This window comes from Rhincodon typus, chromosome 2, assembly GCF_021869965.1.
Source record: "Rhincodon typus isolate 14 chromosome 2, sRhiTyp1.1, whole genome shotgun sequence".
In the NCBI taxonomy this organism is placed as follows: domain Eukaryota; kingdom Metazoa; phylum Chordata; class Chondrichthyes; order Orectolobiformes; family Rhincodontidae; genus Rhincodon; species Rhincodon typus.
Genome location: NC_063333.1, coordinates 53,092,467 through 53,114,142, shown reverse-complemented (window position 1 = coordinate 53,114,142; position 21,676 = coordinate 53,092,467). Strand labels below are relative to the sequence as shown.

Genomic DNA, 21,676 nt, shown 5'->3' with positions numbered 1-21,676 from the left:
AAGGAGCACAGCTTTGAAAGTTAGTGTTTTCAAATAAACCTGTTCGACTATTGTGATTTTTGACCTTGTCTACCCCAGTCCAACAACAGCACCTCCACATAGATGGAATATGGCACTTTATGTTTCAGAATTATCTTGCCACAACAAATTGTATTCTCTCCATCTATTAAACTAGATATTCTGCATTGTTTGAAAGATCTTACGACAGTTGGTGTACTAATAGCATGTCTGGTATGCAAACTCAAACATTAAATAGAACAGTCTGCATTTTCCATGCCACGCAAAAGTTTCCTTCTGTCAACAAGCCATCTATCCCATTTGGTGTGAACATGATTCTTGAATAACTTGTGGATCTGTGGGCACAGCAGCCATATTGATGTGATATAATGGGTACTGGTATTTTTGCCATGCCCAAAAACATGGTTCATTAGAAACTAGTATTTTGGGCATCACGGTCTTTGATAATCTCAGAGCAATCGGTCTTCTGCAACAATACTGGACATTTTCACTCTATGAAGTAGCTATAACACTCGTTATTGCTCTCAAATATTTGCTAGACTGACTTGGTCTTGTTAAGGACATATGTAGGCATTACACTTCTGGTGGTGATGTCAGTTTTGTGGAGCAGCTGAAAGGAGTAGAGAGCTAGAAAGGCAGAGCAGGTTCAAGGGGGAATTTTGGATCTTTGGGCCTTGGCACTTGAGAACATAGTCATCAATGGAGGAGCATTAAAATCTGGGATGAACAAGAAACAAAGTTACAGGAATGTAAACATTATGGATGATTCCAAGGTTACAGGACAGTGTGTAATTAAGATGGGGTGGAGATTGGGGGTGGGGGAGAGCTGGTGGTGGTGTGAGGGTACAAAAACATTTGAAAAGAAGTCTAATAATTTAAAATCAAAGTATTGCTGGGTTTGGAGTCAACGTAAGGCAGCAATTATAGGTATGACGAAAGAATGATGTATGGGTCATACATGCAGGAAAACCTTTGCTATTACTTTCTATTGATCTTTCACTCCTGGCTTGTGCAGCCCTGGGATTAAATTTTAAATCATCTTCCCAGCAGAAGGTAGACCTGACTCCACGCTATGCACGTTCAAAAGGTGTCAAGAATTGGGATTGGTACACAGTGAAGTGGTGCCAAACTGTTTGTAATTGTCTCCAATCAAGACTCTGCCACATTAAAAGATTCAGCCTCTGATGTCTTGCAGATGAAGGTTGGTTTGATGAGAAGTAAAACTAGATATATTGCTCTTAAATTGGTCATGAAGACCTTGTTTAATATTTCCCATTTGGCGTTGTTTTGATTTAACATTGGTGAGTTATTCAGACCCAAAATCTCTGAGCATTTTGAGATTAGTTTTAATTTTATTTACTGTCCCTGACAGGATAGGCACCACTTTGGAACAACCTTTCTCATTCTAATCTGAGGCCATTCCCAATGTCACACAACTGCCCAAGCTGGGCACCAGGGAGTCCCCACCCAACATGCCCCAGATTGCTCACTGGAATTGTAGTCCATCCTTGACCATGCCATAGCTGCTGCCCAGACAGCAGCCTTGAGAGGTCACGATGCTTCTCTTCATCCTTCGATTGGCATGCACCAGACACATGGAGCAGCTCCTCCTAGCCAGCTATGAGAATCTTTGCCTCCTTTCCCTACTATGGCCAACAGGCTACAGCCACTACTGATTTCAGCAGACCATACCCTTCTCTCCTGAGGCATCAGCAGGATGTGAAGACTCTGGTGGGTACAAGCTACCACAGGGAACTGCTAAGCTCCATCCAAACAAGAGTGGCCATCTCTCTCCACCCCTCAGTGACCAAACCCAGCAGCTATCCCACACTGAATCCCCCACTATCAAAATCCTTGGGGGTTATCAGTAACTAGAGACTCAATCATGACTCACATATGGCTACAAGATCAGGTCAGAGGCTAGGAATACTGCAGGGAGTAACTTGTCCCTTGACTCTCCAAATTACATCCACTATCTACAAGGCACGAGTCAGGAGTGTGATAGAAAAGTCCCCACTTGCCTGGATGGGTGCAGCTTCATCAACGCTCAAGAAGCTTGACACCGTCTAGGACAAGCAGCTCACTCTATAGGCGCTACATTCACAAGCACAAGCACAAGCATTCATTCCCTCCACCACTGATGCTCAACAGCAGTGCTATCAGTGTGTACTAATTACAAGATACACTGCAGAAATTCATCAAAGATCCTTCAAGAGCGCTTCCAAACTCACACCACTTCCAGGTAGAAGGACAAGCAGACAGGAACACGAACACCTGCAAGCTCCCCTCCAAGCCACTCAGCATCCTGACTTGAAAATATATCGCTGTTCCTTCATTGTCACTGGATCAAAATCCTGGAATTCCCTTTATAAGGCCATTGTAGGTCAACCTACAGCATGTGGACGGCAGCAGTTCAAGGAGACAGCTCACCTTCTTCAGGGTAACCTGGAATAGGCAGTAAATGCTGGCCCACAAGTGAATAAAACAAAATTTAAAGTACCATATTTCAACTTAGAGGGTGCACATATAATTTTTTTGGTTTCCTCTTAAGGATGGCCCTCTGGAAATTAACACCAGTTTTAATGTTGACTCTGCTTCACTTGAAAGGCACTTCATATAAAAGTTGAGACTTTCAGGAATGCAACCACAACTGCAATTGAGGATTTCCTGTATCCTTGATACTAGTGCCGAACATTAACACTAGTGGGAATGTGACCTTTGTAGATTTGAAACACACCTCTCTTGCAAATGTGATTTAAACATATTTACACATATCTGCGCATCTTGTGATGATGCCATGACATGATATATATATTGTGCCTGGGCAGTGATCATTTATTAAGACCAAATCTATGCACTCACATTTCTCTGAACACAGCTTATTATCAAACTCCTGTAAGTGGTGATTCAAATTTGAAAAAGTAGTTATCAAGCTGTAAGTGCAATAAGCTTTTGCACAATAAAGTGCCATGTGACCAAATCCCTAGGAATACGTCCAACCAAAGCTGGCAACCATAATTGTACAGCTTCACAGGCCACTACACGCAAGCTGGTGTCAAACTTGGAACTTCGAACAAAATTTCATTCTCAAAGTCATTTATAACAATAAACAAAACTGGCTCAACACTGATGCCTACGAGACTTCATTAGCAGCCACTTTCCACTGTCAACATTTCTACATGATTGAAGCATGGCTTACAGCTCTGTAATTTGAGAGTTTGTCCCTTGCTCCATTTGTTACTTTCCAAACTGTTACCCACTTAAAATGAGGTTTGAAAGATATAATTGAGGGAATATAGCAGCTCCTCAATTAACTCCAAACATACTCTTGGATCCAAATTGTTCAAGCCTGGGGCCTAGCTTGCCTTCAGGTTCCTAAGGATGTGTGTTACTAAATGTTTCCAGTTTGGTCCATCAAGTCTATATTCCAAATGAAACTGAGGTATACTTCTTCTCTTTCATTGAAAATGAAAATGATCACAAGATAATGAGGAAGAACCACCTGAGACTTGCTCATTAGTTTAACATACAATATACTGAGTGCTTTATTTTGAGGTTTGCCTACACAGTTGACCTTTACAGAAATTTTCCCAATGCCAGAAATATTTTCAACACATAACATTGACTGAAGAAAGTAAATAATAGTGAATTTTAATTTTTTGTCATATAATTGTATTGTTAATCTTTGGCTTATTATCAAATGCGTCCCATTTATGTAGCCCTATTAGCACCAATTTCATGGAACCGGGACACTCTTACTGAATGCTGAATAACTGCACAATTTCTTTATTTCATTGTGTGCACATTTCCATACCAACTTGAATTATAATATTCCACATTATTGATTCATCTGCCTTCCTGAGTTAATCTTCTCAATTATGCCAAATTTTGAGTGTTATTACCATACTCTCATACCTCTGACACAGATTAATACCTGCAAATGCATGTTTCACATTACTACAATTTGGAATGTACTTTGAAAATTTTGAAAGTTTAGCACAAAGTTACAACAAAGCTGTATATTCTATACAGGGCTAAATCATTCTAATGGACCATTTATGTTCTCTATTTGTGTATCTATCCCACCTTTGGTATGATAATATCCCTTTAAATAAACATATATGTTTATTAAAACAAAAATCAGCACACTTCTACTCAAAGAAATCAAATTTCAGGTTATAATAGAAGATTTTCTTTTCTCTATTATGAACTCTCAATGCTGCAGCTGCTCCTAAACAAAACATTTGTTTCAATGAACGTCACTGGCAATTTTGAAGACCACTTATCCTTTTGGTTCCTGAATAGAAGACTGAAAGCTCCTAGCTTTAAAATACTAATGACTGTAAAGACAAAATCTGCTTGTGCACTCTATACCAATCTTTCCAATTATCATGCCTCTTTCTCTTTCCAGGATGGAAATGCTAATTAACATATTTCCTGCAATTATATTCATCAGAGAATGAGAGAATTGGCTTCGGGCAGAAATATTAAGATAATTAGTGTGGACTGTTCTTTTAAACAGAAGTGAAACTGGGAGTGCAGTTAGTTCTTTGACTAGAGTAACAGCACTTAGTTCCACAGCAAATTATTTTTTAAAAATTGTGAATAAATAATAAATAAACCTTTAGAATTTTCCCTCAATCTACATGGGTATCGAGTACGATTGGGGACTGAAAGAGTCAGACTATTCACATGAAATTAAAGTAAATAATTAAACAGTTTTCTGTTAAGCAACTCTTGTGAGGACAACCTACATAAGATTACTAAGTTATTTTTAATTTATTACAAACTGACAAACTAATAATCAGGATAAGCATACCTTTCTTATTTCTCTTTCAAAACTTGAAAACCATGGTTCTGCAGTATCCATGAGTTGAGAGAACATTGCACTGAGGAGATAAGATGACAAGCTTGAAGACAATGAGGAGCTACACAATAGCAATATTAAAAATACAATGTTATCACTTAACTTACTAAGCATCATGTTCCAAGAACTGAGGGTTGAGGAGAGCTTTCATTTCCTCACTGTGGAGAGATAAATCTGCAAAATTAGTAAAACAATCTTTTCTACACCAATATATTCAGCTGTGTTTCCTGCTTGACCTATAAACACTGCCAAACTCTAAGTACTCACATTAAGAATCAACATAAAGCTCTATGCAATCATTTTTATAACTGCAAGATCAAGGCAATTGTTGACAAAAAAAACTATTGGAAAGCATATCTTGAATTTAAAAAAAGCCCTCTCCTTGTCCAGTAGCACCCCATGTGTTCATTCAATTTTATTTGTACGCAATGATGGAACATGATCCAGCTCACCAAATATGGTGCGTTCCAGTATGCCAAGTATTACATCTTACAAGGCTTTTTTCATTTACCCAAGATCTTTCAATGAGAAAGCTAGACAAAACTGAAAAAGTTTTGATTTTCTTGTAACAAGTGCAGCACATTACTTGAATACATATTTAAGACTCTGAGGAGCAAATGTGAGCTGGGATTATTATCCAATCCAGTTAACTACTAACACTTCCATTTACGTATATGAAGCATTTCAGTGACAAAGATTAAAGTTAGTCAGCAACATTCGCTTTGTAACTGATATAATACAAAAATATATGCATTGTTACTTTTTCCTATTTTTCATTTTCAATTCTCTGTCTCTTGCCAACAGTCTCTCTAGAATCCACAATGCTAACTGTATTAGACTCGCAATTACAGTAAGAAAATGGACACTCTTCTAAATGATAGACAATCCTGAAAACATATGATGCTACTTCAACTGCACATTGGTAAATCTGGACAATTGACCAGTAACATTGTAGCTAATGAGCTAATAAACCACCCTCTTCAATAACAAGCATGGCCTCCCCTGTGAGTTGACCTATATTGTGTATAAGGTACAATACTGTACCTTCTTCAGGTTGATTTGAACTTCAAAATGAATAAAACAGAACTTATATGGATAAAGAACTTACCTTGGATTTGCTGTTTCACTAGCATGTGAGAAGGCTTGATGATCACAGTGTAGGATAAAGACAAGAGGAGCCAGCAGTTCATGCATGCCCTAAAATATTAACATCACAAAAAGAAATCAAAAGAGCTGGATCATTTTTACCAAAAGTTTTTAAAATGTGTACGCTGGAAAATGCACTAAGAGTTTTTAAATGGGAGTCCCTCCAATGGCTCAATGAATTTACAAAATGCAAAAATCATGCAGTATGGTTAAGTGCCAGAGTTCCATATCTAAAATTTTAACGGTCTTTTCTCTTTACAAATGCTGATTGTATTGTTCTACATTCCCAGGTATTGTTTTGTTTTTTTAAAATAATCTTAATGTTGGCATTATATATACTACAAAAAAAGGAATTAAGAAATGTATTCCTACAGTTGTATAAAAGGTAGCTCAAAAATGCGATACAAATGTATGATTTTCAAATTTAATTGCCACAATAAATAGACACTTAATTACAGATGTAATCTCTTGTAGCCTGCACTTGAACATTTAAAAAATGGTATAGAAGGAGCTTGTTCTATAATTTAAAGGCAGGCAACTCTGCAGATAGACAAATTCAGGGAAAGATGGAATAATTAAAACATTAATATGAAATTCACTAAATCTTCTGTGTATGGAAGTTTTTTTTTCCCCTATGAAATTCTAGTCAAACAGAACACTAAAACATATGCAATCTATAACTTGCAGCAGACCTAAATGCTTTGGGGACAGAATGTTATGCCCAAAATGAATGCATATTTATTCTTAGTAAATGTCACAAGACACTTTTTCTTACAGTCCAATTTTAAACTGCTTAATTATTCAACCAAACCTGCACAGTATTTCATTACCTGCTTGTAAAGCAGCTGCTCATTTTCCCTCGCATAACAAAACAGGATATCTGTCAAGATCTGCCTCACACTTTCCTGTTGGAAATACTGCATTTCAGGAAATCTGAAAGACATGTATTATTTCAGCACATCATCTCAATGTTGTTCCTTTTTGCTTCCCTACACTAAACATTTTTAGCAATACCATCAAACAACATTTAGTGAACATTTCTATTTCATAATGATTCTGTTCAAACTAAACTAGTTGGAAATGAAAATAGAAATTGGCAATTACATTTTGTTTAAAATGCAACAAAAATGTTTGTACATTCTAAGAATGAATTTCTACTTTCTTAAAGCAATTAGAAAAATTGACATGGTGCTTTCTTCTCGACTGGAGGCAACACCCAGGATTTCCTACAAGTTTCAGGCCCCTGAAGTTGGACCAGAATGGGGATGCCTAGCCTGCACTTGCAAGCAACAAGGTTAGTATAGCAATATCCTCAAAGGCAGTTTCCTAAATTGCTACTCAAGTTTGATGTCTAATTAAGGATGGTGAGAGAGACCTGTTGTATCTGGCCCAATCAGATGACTGGAAGTTCTGAAGTCTTGGCATCCCCACCAAGAGAGTTAGTGTAGAAAAAGAGACATGGAAGTGTCCTTGAGGGTTAAGTCAGAAATAATATTTCTCAGAAGTGTTATGATGCAAAATGCAGCCATTTGGCTCATTGTATCTACAAGTTTTCCTATGTGGTGCCAATCTCCTGCTTTTTCCCCATATATTTGCACACCATTTCTGTCCAAATAATCATCACATGCCCTCTTGAATGTCTCAAATGAACCTGCCTCCACCATATTTCCAGGCAGTAAATTTCATACCCTAACAACTCGCTTTGAAAAGGGTTTTTCTCACATCACCCTTGCTTTGTTTGCACTTCAAAACTACGTGCACTCATTTGTCTTTTACAAGTGGGAACAGTTTCCCCCTGTCTACTCAATTTAACCTGCTCATGATTTTGAAAACCCCTATCAAATCTCCTCTCCGCCTTCTTCTCTTATGAAAGTGTCTAAAATTCCTCAAGCTATTCCAAATGACTAGAGGCTTTCATTCTTAGAACAATTCTTGTGAACTGCTTCTGAACTCTCTCCAAAGCATTCAGATTTTTCCAATAATGTGACACTCACAACTGCGGATAATACCCTAACTGAGGCCTAAAGGGTGCCTTGCGCAAGTTCAACCTCACTACCTTGCTCTTGTACTTTATGCCCCTATTAATAAAGCCTAGAACACTGAGTGCTTTATTAACTGTTCAATTCACCTGTCCTACCACCTTCAATGATCTATGCACATATACACCCAGGTTGCGACACCCTCCTTAGTCTTGTTCCCCTGTTTAATGTTGTATTTCAATATTCTTTTGACCAAAGTGATTACCTCACATTTCTCTGTATTGAACCTGACCTGCCACCTATCAGAACACTCTACCAACTTGTCAATGTCCTTCTGGAGTTCTTCCTGCCCTCCTCTCAGTTAACAATTCTTCCATGTTCAATGTCATTTGCAAACTTTGAAATTGTCTCCTGTGTTCTGAGATCAGTAATATATATCAGGAAAAGCAAGATCCAAACTGATCCCTGGGAAATTCCATTACAAACCCTCTTCGAGCCCAAAAATAATTAATTAACGATTACTCTTAGTTTTCTACTACTCAGCAAATTGTTCCTTTTATATCTGACATATATTTATGTACTACCACCTAGAACGTTCCTCACAGATCTGTTGTGTGGTATTGTATCAAACGCCTTCTGGAAATCCATATATACATCAACAGCATTACCCTCCCCAACACTTTCTGCTACCTCTTCAATAAAGGGATTGCAGGGATTTTCCTTGAAACCTTTCTTGAACAAAGCCATAATGTTTACAATGCTCCAGTCTTCTGGCATCTCCCAAGTCCAGGGAATACCGAAAGATTATGGGCCACTGCCTTTGCAACTTATATCCTCATTCCCTTCAAAGTCGTTGAATGCATCTTATCCAGTTCCTTGTCAACTTTAAGCACTAACAGTCTTCCTAAGATTTCTCCCGATTAATTCTACTGCATCTCGCTTTACAACCAAGGAGGATGCCAAAGTATTCATTCAATACTTCAGCTTTGCACCTGCCTCCACATGTAAATCCACTTTTTGATCTGAATGGTGTTACTCCTCCTTTAACCACTCTCTTACTGTTTATACGTCTGTCGAAGTCTTTGGAACTTCCATTAGTGGTAACTGATAGTCTTTTCGCATAGTTCCTCTTTGTTTCTCTTATTTGCTTTTTCAACTTCCCCCATAACCCTTGTTTTTCTGTTGATTCTCAGCTGTATTTTCTACTTTACAACAGCCATAAGCACACCATTCTTTTTATTTTTAATTTCTATCTACTTTGTCATCTAGGGAACACTGAATTTGTTTGTCCTACCTTTTCCATTAGAGGGAATGACCGTATCTTAACCTTCTGCTGTTTGAAATAGGCTCATTGTTTAGTTACTGTTTCTCTGGCCAACGTCTTGTTCTAATTGATCCAGCCCAAGTTGAGCTCTTGCACTGAAGTCGGCTCTCTGCTAATTGATTTTTCTTTGTATTGTTGTATGTCATTTTCCAACACCATTCTAAACCTAATGATACAATGATCACTATCTTCTAAATATTCCTTCATTGACACTTGGCCCACTTTATTTCCAAGGAGCAGGTCCAACAAACCATTCTCTCTTATTGGACTAAACACATACTGCTCAAGGAAACTCTCCCGAACACATTATAGGGATCTATACAGTATCCCAGTATATATTTGAGGAATTGAAGTCACCCATTATAATTAACCTAAAACAAAAATAGAAATGGCTAAGAAAACTGAGGTCTGGCAGCATCTGTGGAGAGAAAGCAGAGTTAACATTTCAGATCCAGAACTGACTGTAGTTGGGAAAAGTTTGGTATATGTGATGAACATGAGGTAGGGAGAGGGGGAAGGAGTAAACAATAGGTAGAGATAAAGCTCAGGGAGAGAGAAAACAGTTGGACAGATAAAGGAATGGGTAAAGGTTAGCATGGGGGAATAACTGGTTGCTAATTGGGACAATTAGTAGCCGACAAAGAGATGGTTGTGACAGCAGCCCATTTGATGACAAGGCCTGCTGTGTGAGGGTTGGGTTAAGGACATGGGAAAAGGTGTTCGAATGTACAAAACTACTCTAATGTTGGCATTTTTCTGCAATTTCTCTGCAGATTTATTACTCTCATACCTTTCCACTAGTTAGTGGTTTACAGACTACACCAAACAATGTAAATGCACCATTTTATTCTGTAGCTCTGGACAAAATGACTCTGCCCCTGAAAACCCTCCTAAACATGCTCCTTCTCCAGCACAGCAATGCTCTCCTGAACCAATAGTGCTAGACCTCCTCCTTTCCTTCCTTTTCTATCTTTTCTGAACAACTTTTGCCCAGGAATATTTAACACCCAGTGGTTGCCCTTTCCTGAGCCTGGTCTCCATCATTGCCACAACATCATAATTCAACATTGCAATCTGCACCTATAACTCCCCAATTTTACTTACTATACTCCATGCATTCATATACATGTACGTAACTCTGTTTTGGACTACTTTTCTTTCTCCCTTACTCTAATTTCCCTGTGCCCTTCTTCGTAGAGAATGGAATGTGCTGTTGAAGTAAATTTGGCAAATTTGACACAATGAATCCTATTGACCCCACATTCTAAGACTACAAGATTATCAAATCTCTCTTCTTCTGTATGGCTTTGAGCTTCTCAAGTTCTGTTAAGGTCAATGGTTATGAGTGAAGCATTTACACCCAACATCAAGTAGAAGTGCTGAGCAAAAACTCATCCAAGCCTCCTTCTGAGACTTTCAGTATCACAGATGCCAGCTGTCAGCCCATTTTTGATTCACTGTACATGATATCAAGAAATGGCTGAAGACACTGGATGTTACTAAGGTTTGAACTCTGACGACATTCTGTAAATAAGCCTGTAAACTAGTGCTCCAGAACTAGCTTCTCCCTTGCCCAAACTGTTCCAGCACAGTTACAAAACTGGCATCATGGAACACCACCCAGTTGGGTGATTTCCACAGAAAGTAGGAAGCTTTCAACCTGAACTATTGCCATGATATTAATTCACTTTCCACCATCAGCAAAATTATGGAAGAGATCATCAATAGTGCTATCAAACAGCACTTACTCAATGATAATTTGCTCATTGATAACTACTTTGGGTCCAACCAGGATCAGTCAGCTCTCAACCTCATTATGGCTATGGTCCCAAACATGGACAAAAGAATAAACTCCAGACGTGAATTAAGTGAGACTGCCAGGTAGCACCATTTGACAGAGGACACCTTCAACGAGCCCTAGCAAAGCTGGAGGCATTGGGAATTAAGAAATATTTGTGGCTGGTTGGAATCATACCTAGTACAAAGGAAGATGGTCATGGTTTTTTGGGATCAATCATCTCTATCCTCAGATATCCTTGCTAGAGTTCTTAAGGATAACGTCCTCAGCTCTACCATATTCAGATGACCTTCAATGACCTTGCCTGCATTGTAATACCAGAACTGAGGATGTTCGCTGACACTTTGATATTGTTCAATACCATTCACCACTTCTTAGATATGGAAGAAATGTAAATTCTTATGTAGCAAGGCCTGGCCAACATTCAGGCTTGGGCTGTTAAGTAGCTAATAACATTGATATCATGCAAGAGTCAGGCAATGACCATCTCCAACAAGGGAAGATATAACTCTTGCATTACCAATGCTGAATCCTCACTAACATTATCCAATAACCAGAAGCTGAAATGGACTAGCCATATAAATAATGAAGTCAAAAAAAAGTTAGATGCCAGGAATTCTGCGATGAATAATTCAATTCCTGTCTCCCCAAATGTCTGTCCACAAGGCACAAGTCAGGAATGTGTCAGAGTATGTTCTTCTTGCTTACATGTGTGTAGCTCCAGCAACACTCAAGAAGCTCAATACTACCCAGGACATAACAGTCAACTTGGCTGCCACACAATTCACCACCTTTAATATTCGCACCCTCCACCACAATGGCAGCAGTGTGTACCATCTAAAAGATGCACTTTCAGTAACTTATCCAGGCTTCTTCAACAGCACCTTTCTATTCTGCAACCTCTGCCATGCAAGAATAAGGGCAGCAAAGTGCATGCGAATAACACTACCTGCACTTATCCACCAAGTCTCGCACCATCCTGACTTGGAAACATATCCCCATTCCGACACTGTCACTGGATCAAAATCCCAGAACTCCCTTCCTAACAGCTGGATGAATAGGTGTATCTATACCTCACAGACGGCAGCAGTTCAAGAAAGCAGCTCACCAACATCTTCTCAAGGGCAATAGGAATGGGCAAAACGTACTGGATTAGCAGTGTTGCCTGCATTCTATTATTAATTTTTTTAAAAAGTTACTAAGTCGCAGTCAACATGGTTCCCCTGGAACCTTATTGAATGTTAAGAGCTAGAAGCTGAGCCACTTTTCCTCAGTATCTTTTATAGCTTTTGTTGTGATGGTGTTGGTGTAGCTTGTTCAGTTAAAATTCTGGTCAATGGTGTCTCAAAATACATCAAAGATCAGTGGCTTGATGACAGTAGCACTGATAAAGAACAGAGTGACATAGACAGAATCAGTCATTTTCTCACCTCAGGCCACTAATTCGAAGGTGATGTCTGATGTATCTCTTTGGAAGAGTTACAGTCACTCCTCTAACATTTCCCTATAGCCCACAAATTTTCTGTTCACGTAATGACCCAATTCCCTTTGAAATCCACAATTAAATTTGCCTCCAACACACTATGAAACAGTGCATTCCAGATCCTAAGCAGGTGTTAATTTTCACCAAAGCCAAAGTGGAGCAGTTGGCATAGTCTTGCTTCTTTTCGGTTTTCTTTAAGCCTCTCTCAGTTCATGCTTAGAAGTTAACCACACATCCAAATTTTTGCCTTTCTCTTACAGTCATAGAGTAATAGGGTTGTACAGGATGGAAACAGACACTTCGGCCCAACTTTTCAATGCTGACCTGGGTTCCTAAACTGACCTAATCCCATTTGCCTGCATTTGGTCCACATCCCTCTAAGACTCTCGTAATGGTGTTCCTTTCGAAATGTCTTTTAAAATGTTGTAATTGTATTCATTTCTACCACTTCCTCTGGAAGTTCATTCCATAAAAGCACCACCCTCTCAAAGAATGAGCTTCTTGTTCAGAAAGAGGAATACTACACTATGCCACTAGACCTCTGGCCTGAATATCTATTCTTAATCTAATCCATTCATGTGCTCTTCTGTCATCCAGCTGATTTTGAGCAACTAAGGCCTTGTCCACATTTCAAAGGCCATTATCCTCTCTTAACCAAACGCTGTGAGAAGTAGTTGTTTTCTCATTTCTTCTTCACTAGTCACTTTAAATCAAAGTCCCTTGCTTTTCGATCCTTCCGTAAATGGAAAGGGCTTCATCCTCTCTATTCTGTTCAGATTCATGATTTTAAATATCTCAACGAAATCTCCTTCCAATCTTCTCTTCTACAAAGAGAACAGTCTCAGTTTCATCAATCAAACAACGTCACTGAAGTCTCTGATTCATAGAATAATTCTTGTAAATCCTTCAGCGCCCTCTCTAATGCCTTCACATCCTTCCTAAAGTGTGGTGCCAAAATTGAACATACTATGCCAGGTGAGGCTAAGCCAGGACATTAGAAAAGGCTGAGTACATTTTCTTTGTTTTTGCACTCTGCACTTCTAATTATGAAGTTAAAAATCAGATGACACCACGTTACAGTCCAACAGGTTTATTTGGAATCACAAGCTTTCGGAGCACAGTTCCTACACCTGACGAAGGGGCTGTGCTCCAAAAGCTTGCGATGCCAAACAAATCTGTTGGACTATAACCTGGTGTTGTGCAATTTTTGACTTTATCCACCCCAGTCCAACACCGGCACCTCCACATCTAATTATGAAGCCCATGATCTTTTGTATTCCATTAATGGTTTCCTCAAACTGCTCTGCCTTAAGTTATTTTGTTTCAAATGCACATAGACCCACGGGTCCCTTTGCTCCCGCACACCTTTTTTTGTATATTGCCTCTCCTTATTTGCTCTACTTAAATGCATCACATGATGCTTCACTGCATTAAATTTCCTTCGGCACATGCCTATTATTCCACCAGTCTATGTCGTTTTGAAGTCTTTTGCTATTCTGCTCATAGGTCACAATACTTCTAAGTTTTGCATCATCTGCAAATTTTGAAACTGTGCCTTTCACAGTGTAGTCTTGATCATTGATTAGAAAGGCTTGAATATAGAAAAGATCAATCCAGATTACAATTAATTAGTTGGGGCAGGGCCAAACACAGTTTTTAGAGATGGCACTTCCTTGCTATTTGTCAAAGTTTGGTATTGACAGTTTCATTCCTGAAACATTTGTCAATGAGCAGATCACTGCCAACATCACTGTAGTATCAGTGAACAGTCCCATTATGTCTGATCCTATGGTTAACAAAGACACTAACAAAGCGGTTGAAGATCACTGGACAAATCGCAAGCAATTCTACAACCATTGGAAGATTTTTCCATTGACTTTAGTTTTATCAGCATCTTTGTGGCCATTTTAAATCTACTGGTATCTTGTTATTGAAGGCAGTTTCTCTTTTACCTTCTCTGGCAGTAAGGTTGCAAGAGGTCAGAAGCCACTGGTTTCTTGTGAAACTTGAACTGAGCTATGGCAAAACAGTAATGGAGAATTGATAGTAACAACTCCTCCAATAGTTTTTGGTGAATGATTTGACTGCATTCCGACAAAGATATTCAGTGGTCTATGTTATTTGTTTAATCTACTTTGTCCACTTGATTATGCATTTCAGAGAATAATGGAGAGGTGCACCAAAGCATCAGCACAAATCACAGAACACCATTTAACAAAAAATAAAACCTGAACTATTTTATCAGTGTAAGATAAATGACTACCTATTGCTGTGAAGCACTGTACTCTCTAGCGTACTGAGCAACTACGAGAAAGACATACTAATACAAAACGTAACATAATCTGCATAGACATATTCACACAGACTTACTAACAATGTTTATTCAGTTAGTAAACAGACATGCAACCTAAAATCTAAGGATGCAGAAACATGAAAAATTCAGTTTACTTGTTGAGTTAATAAGGCCATACCTCTGGACCTGAACTGATAACTTTAAAAAAAAACACTTTTTGTCAGCAGAGCCCCAACTTTTGTAGAATAAAATTGGAAATTGATCTGATTCACCTTCGAATATGTAAACAAGACAGTATTTACTACACTAGATGGCAGCCTGTGCCATAGATGACATCAATATGCATAAACAGGCTACGCTGTCATTTATCATGTGCCTTACTTAACTTACAAGTATGTCCTCAGAATCTCCTATTTGTGTTTGTGTGCAGAAAATGCAGTTATGCCAAAATAATTCACTTCAATGAGAACTGCTTACCTCTAATTATACAAAATAAGTCAGGATGAGGAGTGCTGTTAATTTGAGATCAAAAATATATAACTTACATATGCACATGACACAATGAAAATCAATGATGGGTTGTTACATAGCTCTTTATTTTAATATTTTTGCAAAATGATAACTGAAATGAAAGAAAACCAACAGAGGTCAAGCCCAGAATCTGACTTTTATTTGATAATGTGCACTAACAGAATAATTATATGCATATTGATCCTTTACTTTACTCTGGAATGATACTTTGTAGTTGACAAAATAAATTGTTGTTCTGAAAGAATTATAAACAAAATTTAAGTGGATAGTGGGTTAAGAAATCTCACAGAAGTACTGATTTAAAAACAAAACTATGAAAATCTGATTTGACTAATTATCACAATTTAAGCATTCCCAATCGTCAGCAAGGTACTGGAAAAAGCATTCAATAGTGGCATCACTTGCCAATGCTTACATTGGATTTGGTGAGGCAAGCTGGCTCTGAGCTCATCGTAGCCTTATTTCATAGCTGGACACATGAAATAAATGCCAGAGAAGAAGCAAGTGTAGCTCTCATGAAACACAATCCTCAGGCATAGGAAAGGTGAAATCACAATGCTAGGGGTATACTACAGACCTCCCAACACCCAGGAGATAGAGGAGAGAATATCTGGACAGATTTTGGAAAGATGTAAAAACAGCAAAGTTGTTGTGGTGGGTGATTTTAACTTCCCCTATATTAACTGGGACTCAGTTCATGTTAGAGGCTTGGATGGGGCAGAATTTGCAAGGGCCATTCAGGATGGTTTCTTGACACAGTTTGTAAACAGTCCAACCAGGGAAGGGGTTATACTGGACCTGGTTTTGGGAAATGAGCACAGCCAGGTGTGTGACGTTTCAATGGGGGACCATTTCGGGAGTAGTGACCATAAAGCCATGAGTTTTAAGACACCCATGAATAGGGATAGCAGCAGTCCTCGGGTGAAGGTGTTAAACTGGGGGAAGGCAAACTACAACAATAGTATGCAGGACCTGGAGAATTTTGATTGGAGGTGGATTTAACCTCAAACAGCCACGTCAGACATGCAGGAGTATTTTAAACAGCAGTTGACAAGAGTTCAGGCGCAGTAGGTTCCTGCGAAATGAAGAATAGGTATGGCAAGTTACATGAACCTTGGATGACGAGGGATGGTATGAACTTGGTCAAAAAGAAAAAGGAAGCATACATAAGGTCTAGGAGGATGGAAACTGATGAAACCCTTGAAGTAAATAAGGTAAGTAGGAAAGAACTTAAACAAGGAATTAGAAGGGCTAAAAGGGGTCAAGAAAAGTCGTTATCAAACAGGATTAAGGAGAATTCCAAGGGTTTTTATACGTATATAAAAAAATAAGAAAGGGAAAAGGTTGGCTCAAGGACAAAGGAGGGAAATTGTGTGTGGAGCCAGAAGAGGTAGGTGAAATCCTAAATGAATACTGTGTGCTGGTATTCACTGGAGAAGGAATTGGTGGAGGATGATCTCAGGGAAGGGAGTGTCGAATTTCTAAGCCAATCTACTATTAGAAAGGAAGAGGTGCTGTGTTCCTTAAAAAGTATTAAGGTAGATAAGCCCCCAGGGCCTGATGGGATCTATCCCAGAATATCGAAGGAAGCAAGAGAACAAATTGCTGGAGCATTGACAGACATCTTTGGATCATCTGTGGCCACAGCTGAGGTCACAGAGGACTGGAAAGTAGCCAATGTTGTCCCATTGCTTAAGAAGGGTAGCAGGGATAATCCAGGAAATTACAGACCTGTGAGTCTTATGTCGGTGGTAGGGAAATTAATGAAAAAGATTCTTGGGCAAGATCTGTATGCATCTCGAAGCAAACTGCCTTATTAGCGATAGCATGGTTTTATGTAGGGGAGTTCATGCCTCACTAGCTTGATCGAGTTTTTGAGGAGGTGACGAAGATGATTGATGAAGGAAAAGTGGATGGTGTTGTCTACATGGACATCAGTAAAGCCTTTGACAAGTTCCCTCATGGCAGACTGGTACAAAAGGTCAAGTCACATGGTATCAGAGGTGAGCTGGCAAGATTGATACAGAACTGGCTTAGTCATAGGAGACAGAGGGTAACAGTGGAAGGATGCTTTTTGGAATGGAGGGTTGTGGCTAGTTACCATAGGGTTCAGTGCTGGGACCTCTGCTGTTCATGGTCTACGTAAATGATTTGGATGAAATCGAAGCTGGTCTAATTAGTAAGTTGGTGGAAAATACAAAGAATGGTGGAATTTCAGATAGTGAGGAGGATTGTCAGAGGATACAGCAGGACACTGATCATTTGGAGGCATGGGCAGAAAAGTAGCAGATGGCGTTTAATTCGGGCAAAAATGAAGTGATACATTTTAGAAGGTCAAGTACAGATGGAAATTATACAGTGAATGACAGAACCCTTAGGAATATTAATATGCAGAGGGATCTGATTGTGCAGGTCCACAGATCACTATTGGTGGCAGTGTAGGTAGATAAGGTAGTAAAAATGGCCGAAGGCGTGCTTGCCTTCATCGGAAGGGGCTTTGAGTATAAGAATAGGCAAGTAATGTTGCAGCTTTATAGAACTTTAGTTAGACTGCACTTGGAATATTGTGTGCAGGTCTCGTCACCACACTACCAGAAGGATGTGGATGCTTTGAAGGGTACAGAAAAGGTATACCAGGATGTTACCTGGTACAGGGGATTTTAGCTATGAAGAAAGGTTGGATAGACTGGGTTTGTTTTCACTGCAACATAGGAGGTTGAGGGGTGACCTGATACAAGTTTATAAGATTGTGAATAGCATGGATAGAGAGGAAAGTAGGAGTCTCCTTTCCCAGGGTGGAGGGGTCAATTAGTATGGGACACAGATTCCAGTTGCAGGGGCACAAGTTTAAAAGATGTGAGAGGAAGGTTTTTCACACAAAGGGCAGAGTGTGCCTGGAATACGCTGCCAGAGGTGGTGGTGGAAGCAGGCACGATAACGCATTCAAGAAGCACCTGGACGAATACAAAAAAGGAAGAGAATAGAGGGATACAGATCCTGTAAATTAAGACAGTTTTAATATGGAAGGGCAAAATGTGTTGTCGCAGGCTTGGAGGGCCAAAGGACTTGTTCCTGTGCTATATTGTTCTATTCTTTGTTCTATAGGTTTCTATGAAGAAATATTTGTAAGGTTGGATCTGTAATCATTGGAAGCTAGAAGAATGAGGCATAATATTAATTGAAATATAAGATCATGAGGGGATTGACAGGATGCTTCTTCTTGTAGGAGGTATTAGCATTAGGGACACAGTTTAAAAATAAGGGATCACCTCTTTAGAGGGAGATAAGGACATTTTTCCACTGAGCTGTGTGTGTCTTTGGAACTCTCTCCTCCAGCCAGCAGTGGAGGCAAGGTCATTGAACAGTTTTAAAGGCAGAGATTTATCTATTCTTGATTAACAGAGGAGTCAAGGATATCTGGGTGGGCAGGTGGTGTTCTCACTGCTTGTATATAAATGTGCATTTTTGACATCCAATTATTCCATAACTGCACAGTATTAAATAGAAATCAGATTTTGAGCATTTTCATTTTTTTTAGTTACCATTTTGCAAAAATATCAAAATAAAGTTGTCATTGGAACGGTTGTAATCTTACTGAATGGCACAGCAGTTGTAAAGGGCCAAATGGTGTCCTTCTGCTTACAATCTGCATATTCATACATGTACAATATCAGATCTGGGGTCACAAGTGGCAGCTAACAATTATATTGCCTAAGTGAATCTAATGACCATCACAACTAAATAAGGGCCAGCATTCAATTGTAACTCTAATGCTAAGTCTAAACCATCAAACCATTGAGGTGATCAACAGTCACCGAAAGATTGATTCAGGCAGTGCATAACAACATTTCAATGTAAGAATAGAACTGGGCACTTTGCAACCAATGGGCACTTCTTTGTTTCTCAAAGCATTCCACCATCTATAAATCTCTAATCACAGATGCTGTGGAAACTGAAGTTCAAACTGGCAATCACACCACTCATGTTCCAATCTCTTCATCACTGTTATGTTGTGCCACAATAAGCACTATCTGTATGCATGATGCATAGTAGGAAGTTAGTAATGCTATATCAGCAACACCTTCACTTCTGTGATCAGTACAAATTAGAAGAAAAAGTGGGATTACGGGAATGCTACACAAGTACTTCTCCAAAAAAAAACTATGCTGACTTGGATATGAAAGAACAATGACATCAATGTACCTTCAGAATTCTAGAAACTTCCTCTCAGTTTAATGCACTTTCTGAAGATGATTGAATCTGCACCAAAACCTACCAATAGCAAAAGGTATATAATTACAAGCATCATTGTTTCTCATTCACACATACATACAGTCCCTCATCTTTTTCGTTATAGAAACTATAATAAAACTTGCATCTATATGGTGCCTTTCATAGCCTGAGGATGCTACACAGTCTCAAGTGCCTTACAGCCAATGAAACACACGGCATATGTAAGAGAAACAGTATCATAATTATGCACAGCATAAATTCCACAAACAGAAATGTGATAATGACCAGATATTATTTTTAGACCACCAGGTCAACTAGGTCCGACCCATCTCCCGCACTTCCGCCCTCACCCATTCTTTTCCCTCCCGCAACAGCGATAGGGTTCCCCTTACCCTTACCTACCATCCCACCAGCATCCACATGCAGAAGATCATCAGATACCATTTCAGCCACCTCCTGCAAGATGCCACCACCAGATACATATTCGCCTCCCCTCCCCTCTCTTGTCCGCCTTCCACAGGGACCGTTCCCTCCGGGACACCCTGGTCCACACTTCCTTCACCCCCAACACCCCCCCACAGCCCTCCAGCACCTTCCCCTGTAACCGGCGAAGGTACGACACCTGCCCATTTATCTCTTCCCTCTCCAGCTTCCAAGGGCCCAAACACACCTTCCAGGTGAAGCAACACTTCAACTGCACTTCCAAGAATCTGGTCTACTGCATTCGCTGCTCACAAATGTGGTCTCCTCTACATTAGGGAAATGAAGCTTAGACTTGGCGATCGCTTCACAGAACATCTACGTTCTGCTCACAAAAAAGACCCTGGGCTACCTGTTGCCTGCCACTTTAATGCACCAACCTGCTCCCTGGCCAACATCTCTGTCTCTGGCTTGCTGCAGTGCTCCAGCGAAGCCCAACGCAAGCTGGAGGAACACCACCTCATTTCCACTTGGGGACCCTACAGCCCTCCGGACTCAATATCGAGTTCAATAATTTTAGGGCCTAAACTCTCCCAATTCCCAGCCCCCTACCCCACACACCAGGCCTGGTTACCACATAGCCTGCCACTACACACCCACTGTTGTTAGTCACTAACAGTCCCCATTAACAACTATTTGCCCTCCCAGCCTGATCGTTATCAACTCCTTTGTCTATCCAACTTTCTTCCTCTCTCTTTAGGCTCTATCCTATAGTTTACTCCCTACCCCACCCACCTCCCTATTTTCTGCATATAAACTGACGTTTTCCCAGCCACCATCAGTTCTGAGGAAGGGTCACCGGACCTGAACTGTAATTCTGTTTTTTCCTTCACTGATGTGGCCAGACCTGCTTGGCTTTTTCAGCAATTTTGTTTTTGCTCTTGATTTACAGCATCCGCAGTTCTTTCGGGTTTTATTATTTTTAGATGTTGATTGTGGGATAAATATTGACTGGGAGAACACCACTGACCTTTTTCAGTGCCAATGGATTTTTTTAGATCTACTCGAGAATGTAAACACGGCATTGATTTTACAGCGCATTCAGAAGATGGCACCTTCAACAGTGCAGCTATCTTTGAGTACTGCACGAGAGCATCTGCCTTTATTTTGTGCTCAAGGTTCTGGAATAGGGCTTGGATTCAGAAGGTGGAGGGTTTGAGTGTGATTACTGAAACTCTGGTGCGGCCGCACTTGGAGTATTGCGTACAGTTCTGGTCACCGCATTATAGGAAGGATGTGGAAGCATTGGAAAGGGTACAGAGGAGATTTACCAGGATGTTGCCTGGTATGGAGGGAAGGTCTTATGAGGAAAGGCTGAGGGTCTTGAGGCTGTTTTCGTGAGAGAGAAGAAGGTTAAGAGGTGACTTGATAGAGACATACAAGATGATCAGAGGATTAGAGGATTAGATAGGGTGGACAGTGGGAGCCTTTTTCCTCGGATGGTGATGGCTAGCACGAGGGGACATAGCTTTAAATTGAGGGGTGATAGATATAGGACAGATGTCAGAGGTAGGTTCTTTACTC

The 21,676-nt window shown here is 39.8% G+C and overlaps 1 protein-coding gene across 1 annotated transcript in view; it reads right to left on the bottom strand.

Annotated features, from left to right (window-relative positions):
* Window positions 1-21,676, bottom strand: part of tbc1d5 (TBC1 domain family, member 5) — a 203,910-nt gene that overhangs the window by 176,728 nt on the left and 5,506 nt on the right. Inside the window, exons 5-8 of the mRNA XM_048608053.1 lie at window positions 6,862-6,964; window positions 5,994-6,082; window positions 4,993-5,043; window positions 4,838-4,907 (exon numbers count right to left, since the gene is read on the bottom strand). Of these exons, the coding sequence (XP_048464010.1) occupies window positions 4,838-4,907; window positions 4,993-5,043; window positions 5,994-6,082; window positions 6,862-6,964 (313 nt within the window). The remainder of the gene's footprint in view (window positions 1-4,837; window positions 4,908-4,992; window positions 5,044-5,993; window positions 6,083-6,861; window positions 6,965-21,676) is intronic.